The 12955-nt window shown below is 37.0% G+C and overlaps 1 protein-coding gene across 1 annotated transcript in view; it reads left to right on the top strand.

Moving 5' to 3' along the window:
* LOC306867946 (PH domain leucine-rich repeat-containing protein phosphatase 2-like) overlaps positions 1-12955 on the top strand; it is a gene marked incomplete at both ends in the record, with an annotated part of 64677 nt that overhangs the window by 29269 nt on the left and 22453 nt on the right. Inside the window, 3 exons of the mRNA XM_079413902.1 lie at positions 3763-3953; positions 5890-6015; positions 7634-7788. Of these exons, the coding sequence (XP_079270028.1) occupies positions 3763-3953; positions 5890-6015; positions 7634-7788 (472 nt within the window). The remainder of the gene's footprint in view (positions 1-3762; positions 3954-5889; positions 6016-7633; positions 7789-12955) is intronic.

Raw genomic sequence — 12955 nt, 5'->3', positions numbered from 1 at the left:
AACTTCCGGATACTTAAAGAAAACTTATTTCAAATAAGTAATTGTTTTAAAAAGTAGCCTGCTTGTATAATAAAAAATCAAATAAAGTAAATTTTGCACAATAAATTTGATTTTAAAATTTATATGAAAATGTAGCCATGTGATATTCGTGATATTGAGTTGATGATGATAAGCGTAATTGAAATGAATCATGAAACCAAGATGATTTTAAGATGGCAGTAGGCTACTGACACAGAGATTCCAACTATAAACAAAAAGCATAGAAACTGCAATTTTTTATTAATTTATTCCAGTTTTAAATTAAATTCGTTAAATTAAATGAATAGTTATAAAAAATTAACTAATTTTTAGTTTCAGTTATCAATAATTGCACTGTTCACAATGCAACATAAATCAATATATGAATAAATTAATTCTTTCTTTGATGGGATATTTTCTGTGCTGGATATGTTCACGTGTTTACAGAGATTTACCCTAGAAAGAGCAAGCTGCCATTTCAGCCTTTACTTTAGTTCCTTCAGTCATTTTAAAGCATGGTTTGCCCACAAAGCTGTTTTTAAAGTCTGGATTCACCCAAGCCACAATTAGCTGTCTTTTCTTAACACAGAGTATTTGAAGTTAGCACTTTTAGCTGTCTTTCTCCAAGCAATGACCTTATTCCTGAATGAATCCGTTGAGAGTTCACTCTGTGTCTGTTTTGAAATGGATCTTGTGTTGGCCATTCTGTGTCTTCTCCCACAGGCCAGGCCGGGCTGACGGTTATTGGTTGGTTTGTGTGGTGTGTGTTTTGTGGTGTTTTTCATTTGGCATCAGCACTTTGGCATTGCTGTGTGACGAGCTCTCGTGTCACTGATTCCCATGACTCATTGAGGTGGTCATCCAGCAGAATGAGCAGAGACGTGCAGTCAGATCTCTGCTGACTAGGCAGGCTAGATCTGGCACTTTTCTTAGATGTTGGATGGAAATGGGTTGGGTAGTGCTCATTTATGTGCAACCCTAGCCTATCCACAGCACAGTCCTTTGAGGTGTGCAACTAGTGTGAACTTCATTTCTGAAGCATTTACAGCAAATGAGTCTTCAGCTCTCAAAACAAATGACTGAGTCGGTGTTGTTATTGTAAACTAAAACCATTTAAAATTATTGTTTAATTGAAAAAATCTGAAACAGTCAAATAAAAATATTAGATGAAAATGTAAACTAATGCAGAAAATGTCAACTAAATAAATAAAATAAGTTATATATTATAAAAATATAATGTTTTTAAAAACTATATAAAAAAAAATAAAGGACAAAACTCATAGTAATAAAAATGACTGCAGCTTAAAAATATAATTAAATATTAAAATTAAAAACAAACTCAATTTTAATGATTAGGCTGCTATATATAATAGTTTATAAATAATACTAAAATTACTCTTGAGTGCTTCATTGAATATTATCTCTAAGTACTGATTGTTTGATGTCAGTAAAGTTACTCATTTACAATTTTTGTAATAATGTAATACATTTTGGTTATATTTTAGTCAAAAAAGAAAACATTAAATGCTAATTTTAAACATTATTGCCAAAATAGTCTAGTGTAACATTGAAAAAAAAAAAAAAAAAAAAAAAATATATATATATATATATATATATATATATATATATATATATATATATATATATATATATATGTATATGTATGTATATATGTGTAAATGATAAAGGTAATGCATTATTTGTTTCTATATCAACTTTAAACGGGTGTAGCAATATTTTTTTTGTCCGATTCCAAAAAACATGCATCATTTTGAAGGTCTTTTAATGGAGAAAATAAAAAATTCATTTTTCAAATTTGCTCGACTCGTTTTGTCAGCACAGGTCACATTATTCTCGGGAGGAAGCAGGTGTGGAGGCCCGAAATGATGACGATGCATGCGCAATGTTTCAGATGGTATGGCAAGTGTAAACACATGAATCGAATGTGTCACAATTGAAAGAACGTGTAAACGGACAGCCAAAAAAATCAGATAAAGGCAACAAATCGGAAATGAGCATCAAGACCTGCAGTGTAAACGAGGCCTAAGTGGTTTATTACAGACGTTCCCACCCAAACTCACCCCAGTGCTCGAGTCAGAAGTAGACATGTCGGAAAACTCAAACAAGAGTGTTTTGAAAGCAGCACTGTGTCAGTGTGTACACTCTTCAGAAGGTCAACCTATGCATGCTTTACTTACAGCCACTCTCTGCATATTAGGCTAGAATATTTTAACATCCAGAATATTGCATACTTCACCAATAAATCCAAAGATTGGTGAAGCTTCCACTCAGTTTAAGATGTACTCTTATTGGTTAATAACTATTGCAAAATGTATGTTGTTTGTAATGCTCTGAAATTCTCCAGCCTTTGAGCTGATCTACAATGACAAGCTATATTGTTGATGATTGAGCTGTACATGATGCCTGACATTTACTTCCTGCTTATGCTCCATACTTGCTACTGCCTACAGACGGTCTGTGTGTGTGCGTATGTATCACTATGAGCTGACCAATACATGTGACATGGTTTACAGGCAGCCCTATTCAGCCATTTCCACGTCCCACCGTGAGCTCACACTTCACTACATATGGACTTCATTAGCACATCGATCTGTGTGTGTGTGTGTGTGTGTGTGCGCGATGTACAGACCATTGTTCCTTAGGGAACTCTGTCCTCCCCATACACTAGCATGCAAATTACTTCAGACCCTGCAACCAGTGTGTTATTTTAGTATAATTAATATTACATTACATTATTAGTATTTTGAATGACCTGTTATTTATATTTCCGTTTTATTTTTAATCATTTATTTATTCAGCTAATTTCAATTTCTAATTTTAGTTTTTAATTTTTTTTTTATTTGATTTCAGCTTTATTTTAGTTACTGAATATTATATTAGCTTTAGTTGGTAATAAACATGATGCCTGTATTGTATATCAGCAACAGAATGTCACGCATGTTAATAAATATTAAATATATATTCAAAATGTCACCAAAATACCATCTACTCCACTTTCCATTAAATGAAAGATTAATTATTTCTCCTTTCCTCTATAAAAATGGAAAATATTTATTTAAAAAATATAATTCATACATACTGGCAATTCAATACACCTCTTCTTGAGTATGTTTTCATTTTAATATTTTTCAAAGGCAAAAAAAAATATCATAATGAAGAAAATAGATGAAAACATTCTTACAAACAAAACAACAAAAATACAAAATACTTTTTATTATGTATTATACATATATACATAATGTATAATGTATGTGTGTATATATATATATATATATATATATATATATATATATATATATATATATATATATATATATATATATATATATATATATATATATATATATATATATATATATATATATATATATATATACATACACACACACACACGTAAATAAATAATTTGGCCTTTTTAACTATTGGTTAGTTGGGGTTAGTTTAGGTCATCAAATATAATGGTATGACTCTCCAAAACATAATTCATAAAATTAATAATACTTTTAATTATTTTAAAAGTATTTTGGTAACACTTACAATAAGGACACATTAGATAACATTAGTTATTGCATTAACATTAACTATTACTAAGCAATGCATTTGTTAAAGTGTTTATTAATCTTTTAACTATTCATTGTTCGTTAGTTAACTTGCTTCCATTAAGTAAGGTTGGCAGTTGGTTGACTGTTTTTTGTGTGTGTGTGTGTGTGTGTGTTTGCACAGAGAAACCGGTGAACGCAGACCAGCAGGAGCGGACTCTTCTGAAGGGTGTGTTCAGCGTCAGGAAGGGAAAGACGCAGCTACATAAATGGGCCGAGCGACAGGTCATCCTGTGCGGGACGAGTCTCATCGTTGCCTCTGTCAAGGACAGCTTGACCGGCAAGATGCACATCTTACCCTTGGTCGGGGGAAAGGTAGGGGTCCCCACACACACACACACACACACACACACACCCCGGGCTCCAGGAACAGATAACAGAGAGCAGATGCATCAACACAGCTGTGAATGAATGAGGATGAGGAGGGAAGGGACGGAGACACACGACAATCAGACCTTTCTCTCCAGTGTGTGTTAAAGGAACATTCTGGGTTGTTTTCCAATTTAGGTCTGTGGACCGTATGAGTGGCATGCTGTCGATTACCACACACAATACTTTCAGCTCCGAATAATTTCAGCTTCAGTTTATAGTAATACACTTCAAGTGGACGTCTAGCAGTCGAGCGGCCCAGAGGGTTTAAAAGTTCATTCAAGATGTGGATGAGTTTGTTTCTTCATCAGAACAGATTTGGAGAAATGTATCATTAAATCACTTGCTCATCAATGGATCCTCTGCAGTGAATGGGTGCCGTCAGAATGAGTCCAAACAGCTGATAAAAGCATCACAATAATCCACACCACTCCAGTCCATCAGATAATGTCTTGTGAAGTGAAAAGCTGCATGTTTGTAAGAAACAAATCCATGTTTCTTAAGATAGAGAACATGCTAGTTTAGCAAGATCCAAGCTTTGTTTACAGCAAAGGAAAACCAGTCTCCTCTTGGCTAATATCGAAATCCTCCATTTTTCTTTCTAAATCATTGGTTTGTATTTTTTTTTGGGCATCAAAACCTCAACCACCATTCACTGGTATTATAAAGCTTGGAAGAGCCAGGATATATATTTTTTGTATTTGTCTGAAAGAAGAAAGTCATATACCCTTTGGATGGCTTGAGGGTGAGTAAATCTGTGGGTGGGGTAATTTTCATTTTTGGGTGAACTATTTCTTTAAGATGGTTATAACTTCAAACTTGCTTCAAGCCTCTATGTATAATATTGCTTTCTCCTGTGAAGAAGTCATCTGGTCTGAAACAGGAGAGAAATATGCACAGATCAAGCACTGTTTATTAAGCCAAAACAGTTCTAAACAAATACACTGTATGGACAAAAGCATTGATACCCCCTTCTTTAGAACAGAAAAAGGCACTTCCAAAACATTTTAAACATTAAAAATTGTGTTTCCATCTCTGTTGCAACAGTTTTGGAAGTGTCTAAAATGACTGTACCCATATGTACAAGTCATTGGTGTCCCAATACTTTTGTACATACATGGTGTGCGTGTGTGGACTTTTTAATTGGAGGAAGCGGACTCATATGTGACCCTGGACCACAAAACCAGTCATAAGGGTCCATTTTTTAAAATTGAGATTACATAATCTGAAAGCTAATAAATAAACAAGCTTTCTATTGATGTATGCTTTGTTAGGATATGACAATGTTTGGGTGAGATAGAACTGTTTGAATATCTGGAATCTGAGGGTGCAAAAAAAATCTAAATATTGAGAAAATTGCCTTTAAATATATTCAAACTTAATTTTTGTAATATGCATTGCACTTGACTTCATTTGGACAACTTTACAGTACGAAATTTACAAACTATCTTCATGACACTTTATCTTTCCTTAATATCCTAATGATTTTTGGCATAAAAGAAAAATCAGTCATTTTGACCCATACAGTGTATTATTGGCTATTGCTACAAATATACCCGTGCTAATTATGACTGATTTTGTGGTCCAGGGTCACATTTTATGGACTCGTATTTTAGTCAGAATCGATGGTTTAAAATTAAAACATCTTAATGAAAGGTTTGTTTCTTACAAACACTCAGCTTTTCACTTCACAAGAAGTTGATTGATGGACTGGAGTCGTGTGGATTACTTTACTCCTTGAAGTATATTTTTGAAAGCATATGATTTCCATAATATCGTAGTCAACAAATATTTAGGCAGAATAGCTGCTTCTGTTTTTTGAAAGCTTGTAGTGTCTCCATTACTAACAGTTGACAGGTGAAATCTTGCTTTCTTGGCTCAGGTGGAGGAGGTGAAGCGGAGGCAGCACTGTCTGATGTTCAGCTCCGCTGGACCGCAGGTTCAGACCTACTACGTTAACTTTGACACGCTGGCCGACTACCAGCGCTGGCATCGGCAGGCTTCTAAAGTGAGTGCTTTATCTAATCTAGACATGCATTAAGATTTCATTAGCAGACCCACAGTGATTCAACAGCCGATCAGAGTTTTCTCTTCTTTCAGTTTTTCAATAAAAAACCCCTCACAGACTGTATGCGTTTGTATTTTCCGTACCCGCCGCCTGCAGTGAACAGCTTTGCTGAAACAGCTGTCTGTGTTTTCATTTGTGTTTTGAACACGCACATTTATTGTCCTGAATTTGTATGTTTGCTTTTTTTGTTTGGTTTGTGCTCATTTGTCTTAATCACCTCATTAATTGGCATTCCCAACTCCGGCTGCGTCTCTGGAGTCTAATGAGGTCTGACCATCTCTGGAGAGCACAGCGAGCTGCCCAATGCCGGAACCGTCCTGAATAATGCAAAACGCGTTCTGGACAATTGTGTGCGAGGGTGATCCTGCGGTAAAGGGCTGTTTGAGGTGGCATGATAGATGAGAAAGAGAGAGCGTTTGTGTGTTTTGTTTCTCTAATGTGCGTCGCTACAGCCATTGTGCTGTGAGGTCTGATTGACTCCATAATAAAAGAGCCTTTCAGTTCAGTTAAAGTCATTTTTGACTAAAAACTAAAATGATTAAAAATAATTTTTTTTCAATTGAAATAAAGCTGAAATAAAACCTCAATATTAGATAGAAAAACCTAAAGCTGAAATAAAAATAAAGGTAAATTAAACTGAAAATATCTAAAAATAAAAGCTAACTCAAAACATTAATAAATATTATAATAGCATATAATAATACTGAAATAATAGTGATGCATGTCAGACATTTAGGGCTCAGTGGCAATTATTATTGTTTATTTATTTATTGTACCATGTGCAAAACTCTTAAAAATCAACAAAAGTTATGATTTTCTGAAAATGTCAAGTGGCATGACTATTAATTAAAAAATGTAATAACATTTTCCCTGAATATATTTTCAAAAGCAAAAATGTTGTTGTTTATTTTTTTTACAAATATCATGCATTTTTAGAGTTTATGGTAATAGTAAAATTTTAAAGCAAAGTTGATTTTGTAATTTTTGTTTTTTTTACAAACATGAATTTTTAGTTTGCTTGTAATATTATTAATATTTTTAAGTAAAGATGCTTTACTACTTTAACACTTTTTTTTATATAAATAATAATAGAAATGAATAAAGATTATGCTAAACTGACTTTATGCTAGACTTTATTTCGTTATTGTCACCACTGAGATCCTCAGCAACTCTCAAGCAATGATGATTTTTGCAGCTTAAAAATATGATTGGATGGAACCACATTTTAATGTAGCTGATAAATAAACTGTATTACTTGGTGAATAAAAGATTGTATTTCTTATTATTAACCCTGTAAAACCTGACATGAAATAAGTCAAAAAACGGTTTATTGAACTGATAGACTAACTAAATAAACAAATACATGTTTGCATAACATTGGTTGTCTTCTGGCCCACCTTTTAATTCAAGCAATAAACCATCCGAGCCAAGGCCTTGTAGTACACTGATTTTCCCATGGTTAGGGTTTGCGTCATGCATTACCTTATTTTGATATTAGCCGTATAGCAGCATATGGGTGAGTAAAGAGCGGGATGTTGATGAGGTGTGTGTTTTGTAGGTGGTGTCTCAGACTATCAGTCTGGTGGATTTGTCCTGCTACAGTCTGGAGGATGTGCCCGAGTATCTCTTCTACTGCCAGGACGTCACACACCTCAACCTGCGCCACAACTTCCTGAGTCTGGATGGCCCTGGAGGACTCATCAACTTCAACAGGTGAATTCAGCATTAGATACAATCTTTATGCTTTGTATACTACTGTTCAGTAGGGTTACGTGATGGTTTGTCTGCTGTATGTACATTGTGGACAGAAAGACAGGATACGGAGCTAATGTTTTCCTGCTAGGTGTACTTTAGAAAAACCTTTCTTGAATGCTCTTTGCATAATCACAAACTTGTGCATAAATTTAGGCTGTAGTTTCCGCTGGGATGTGGTCTCTCGCTGCGCTGCTGTGCACACAGATTCAATGTACGTAAATGGTAGAAGAGCTATTTGTTCTGTACATGCTCTTATGTCAATGACAGCCGCTTCTGTGCAAACACAAGCAATAAGAACATCAATAAATGGGAACTTGCAGAAGAGATGATGCTATTACACGTTAATCATCAACTATGATTAGTGGTGTTTAAAATGGTACGGTTATCATTAGATGACGACGCAGCAGTAAACAGGCCATGTGTATTTCTCAGTGCAAAAGATATGTCTAGGTCATGTTTCACCCCAAAATCAAGAGAACATAAATGTATCAGAAGCCTAAATTGTCCCTAATTTTTAAAATCAATCATTGTTTTTTATTTTTTTATTTTTGTGACATTTCCATGACAATTAAGCCCCCCCCCCCATAAATATTATTAATGTACTGAATCGTCCATCTTGTATGGACACATTTCATTCATTCGTTCATTTGTTCATTCATTCACACACAGTTGTGAGTAAAAAGTGGTGCAGAGTGATGTAATTGTTTAAATTATATCTATTTTTTGTATTTCAATAGTCTGCGAGCATAAACTGGGTAGTGTGTAGGCTTTTAAAGTTGGCATGAAATGGGAATTGTGATTTTCTTTCTTAGTGCGACGGCTTCTTGATCGAGAAATCAGAATTAGCTTTATTGCCATGTATGTTTGCACATACAAGAAATTTGTTTTGGTGACAGTAGCTCTACAGTGCAACAGAATGACAGCGACAGGACACAGATAATAAAAAAAAAAGTACAAATTTGAAATGTAATGAGTATGTGTGTTAAATAAAAAATTTAAATAAAAAGTATGAAAGTGTGTTTCATGTTTATTGTAAAGAGTTCAAATGTTCATGAGATGGATTGCCTGAGGGAAGAAACTGTTCCTGTGCCTGGCCGTTCTGGTGATAAGTACAGTTCTTGGAGAGTGGGGAGAGTTGTACCAATGATTCGCTCAGCAGTCCGGACTACCCTCCGTAGTCTTCTGAGGTCAGATTTGGTAGCTGAGCTGAACCAGACAGTTATTGAAGTGCAGAGGATGGATTCAATGATGGCAGAGTAGAACTGTTTCAGCAGTTGCTGTGGCAGGTTGAACTTCCTCAGCTGGCGAAGGAAGTACAACCTCTGCTGGGCCTTTTCACAAGGGAGTCCATGTGATTGTCCCACTTCAGGTCCTGAGAGATGGTGGTGCCCAGGAATCTGAATGACTCCACTGCAGTCACAGTGCTGTTCATGATGGTGAGTGGGGGGAGAGCAGGGGGATTTCTCCTGAAGTCCACAATCATCGTTGGTGTAGAGGGAGAAGAGCAGTGGGGCGAGAACGCTGCCCTAAGGAGCTCCAGGGCTGATCGTACGGGTGCTGGATGAGAATTTTCCCAGCCTCACTAGCTGCTGCCTGTCTGTCAGGAAGCAGTTCATCCACTGATAGACGGAGGTGGGAACGGAGAGCTGAGTTAGTTTGGGCAGGAGGAGGTTTGGAATGATAGTGATCAAAAAAGCTGAGCTGAAGTCCACAAACAGGATCCTCACACAAGTCCCTGGTCGGTCCAGGTGTTGCAGTATGTAATGCAGTCCCATGTTGACTACATCATCCACAGACCTGTTCTCTCTGTAGGCAAACTGCAAGGGGTCCAGTAAGGGTCCAGTGATGTCCTTCAGATAAGCCAAAACCAGTTTTTCAAATGACTTTATGACCACAGATGTTAGAGCCACAGGTCTGTAGTCATTAAGTCCTGTTATGTTGGGTTTCTTTGGGACGGGGATGATGGTGGAGCGTTTGAAGCATGAGGGGCCTTCACACAGCTCCAGTGATCTGTGTGAAGATGGAGGGCCAGCTGGTCAGCACAGGATTTCAGACAGGCTGGTGTCACACCGTCTGGGCCTGGTGTCTTTCTTCTCTTGTTCTTTCTGAAGACCTGGCGCACATCATCTTCACTGATCTGCAGTGCAGGAGGGATGGGGGGCTTGCAGGAGGTGTGAATGGTGTTTCTTCAAGCCTGCAATAGAACTCATTCAGATCGTCTGCCAGTTGTTGATTCTCCACAGTGCTGGGGGATGGTGTCTTGTAATTGGAGAAATTGTTACTTGACAACAAATGTTTACTGAAATAAAATATAAAAACATAGTTGTCTTATTTTTCATTTTTGTTTATCTTAAAGTAACTAAAACTAAATAAACTAAAACTAATAAATAAAATAACTCTATATACATATTTTTAAAAAGTGACAAACAACAAAATGGTTTCAACTTTAAAATATTAATAATAAATAAATAAATAAATATATATATATATATATATATATATATATATATATATATATATATATATATATATATATATATATATAATATTAGTATTAGTATTAGTATCTCACAGAGGTGAGTACACCCCTCACTTTTTTGTAAATATTTTATTATATCTTTTCATGTGACAACACTGAAGAAATGACACTTTGCTACAATGTAAAGTAGTGAGTGTACAGCTTGTATAGCAGTGTAAATTTGCTGTCCCCTCAAAATAACTCAAAACACAGCCATTAATGTCTAAACCGCTGGCCACAAAAGTGAGTACACCCCTAAGTGAAAATGTCCAAATTGGGCCCAAAGTGTCAATATTTTGTGTGGCCACCATTATTTTCCAGCACTGCCTTAACCCTCTTGGGCATGAAGTTCACCAGAGCTTCACAGGTTGCCACAGGAGTCCTCTTCCACTCCTCCATGACGACATCACAGAGCTGGTGGATGTTAGAGACCTTGCGCTCCTCCACCTTCCATTTGAGGATGCCCCACAGATGCTCAATAGGGTTTAGGTCTGGAGACATCCTTGACCAGTCCAACACCTTTACCCTCAGCTTCTTTAGCAAGGCAGTGGTGGTCTTGGAGGGGTTTGGGATCGTTATCATATCAGTATTCCATCATATTGGAATACTGCCCTGCGGCCCAGTCTGTGCTTCAGTATGTCACAGTACATGTTGGCATTCATGGTTCACTCAATGAACTGTAGCTCCCCAGTGCTGGCAGCACTCATGCAGCCTCAGACCATGACACTCCCACCACCATGCTTGACTGTAGGCAAGACATGCTTGTCTTTGTACTCCTCACCTGGTTGCCGCCACACACGCTTGACACCGTCTGAACCAAATAAGTTTACCTTGGTCTCATCAGACCACAGGACATGGTTCCAGTAATCCATGTCCTTAGTCTGCTTGTCTTCAGCAAACTGTTTGCAGGCTTTCTTTTTCATCATCTTTAGAAGAGGCTTAATTCTGGGACGACAGCCATGCAGACCAATTTGATGCAGTGTGCGGCGTATGGTCTGAGCACTGACAGGCTGACCCCGCACCCCTTCAACCTCTGCAGCAATGCTGGCAGCACTCATACGGCTATTTCCCAAACACAACCTCTGGATATGACGCTGAGCACGTGCACTCAACTTCTTTGGTCGACCATGGTGAGGCCTGTTCTGAGTGGAACCTGTCCTGTTAAACCGCTGTATGGTCTTGGCCACCGTGCTGCAGCTCAGTTTCAGGGTCTTGGCAATCTTCTTATAGCCTACGCCATCTTTATGTAGAGCAACAATTCTTTTTTTCAGATCCTCAGAGAGTTCTTTGCCATGAGGTACCATGTTGAACTTCCAGTGACCAGTATGAGAGAGTGAGAGTGATAACACCAAATTTAATACACCTGCTCCCCATTCACACCTGAGACCTTGTAACACTAACGAGTCACATGACGCCGGGTAGAGAAAATGGCTAATTGGGCCCAATTTGGACATTTTCACTTAGGGGTGTACTCACTTTTGTGGCCAGCGGTTTAGACATTAATGGCTGTGTGTTGTTATTTTGAGGGGACAGCAAATTTACACTGTTATACATGCAGTACACTCACTACTTTACATTGTAGCAAAGTGTCATTTCTTCAGTGTCGTCACATGAAAAGATTCTGTGAGATACTGTATATACACTATAATAGCATATCAGTGATACTAAAATAACACTTAACTGCAAAATTCCATAAAGAAATTAACCTTTTGAAAAAATGCAGCAGCCAGTTAACATTGTTACATATTGAATGAAATTTAAAATTATGAAATTTTAAAAATGTGAAATTTAGAAATATTGCCTTGGCAACTAACTACAATAAAATAAGTTTAAGTACTAAAGCTGTTAAAAATAAAGATGAAATAGAAATAAAGCAAAATTTAAAAATGACTGAGAAAAGCACAATAATATTACGAAAACTAAAATTAACTTGGAAATTAAAATGAGAACTGAAAATATAAAAATAAAACATCATTGCCATTAATTCCAGATTAAGCACCTTATTTTATTTGTTGATTTTGGAGTGAAGCATAACTCATAAATTTTTGTCTCATGAAAGAAGCTTCTCTGTCATTTTACTACTTGAGAAAACATTCAGAAAGCTTTGCTCCTTTACGCCTCTCCTTTCTGGTCTCTCTCGGTCTCTCTCTCTCTCTCTCTCTCTCTCTCTCTGCTTGTCTCATCTGTGTCATATATTTAGTAACTGTGTGTGGTGGGCAGTGCAGGATGCGTAGGCTGATGGTGTGTGTCTGTGTGAGAGCTGAGGGCTCAGCATATGTTCTGAGTCAGGCCGCCACATCCACGGCTGTGTCATTGCCTTTTCTTCCATCCACATCATTTGCTGCAGACTCTCATATTCAGGTTTGGTGCTGTAGTGTTTTTTGTGGTGTCAGGCGGTTGCTCTGGGCTGGACGAGCGCTCTTTGGCAGTCATCTGTTCATGAGGAGCCCAGTCTGACGGTGTCATTTGCCTATGGTAACAAGGCTACAAAGTACCTGGAAACAGGAGTGTGGGAAATCAAATCAGGCAGGAGAGACCAGGACAGGCATGCAATGATGTCACTCGGTTTGAAACGAGACTTTGGGAATAATAGTCATTTATAGTGCA

The sequence above is a fragment of the Barbus barbus genome, assembly GCF_936440315.1.
Source record: "Barbus barbus genome assembly, chromosome: 1".
Taxonomy (NCBI): Eukaryota; Metazoa; Chordata; class Actinopteri; order Cypriniformes; family Cyprinidae; genus Barbus; species Barbus barbus.
Note: the sequence above shows the minus strand (reverse complement) of the source record. Positions and strands in the feature narration are given on the sequence as shown.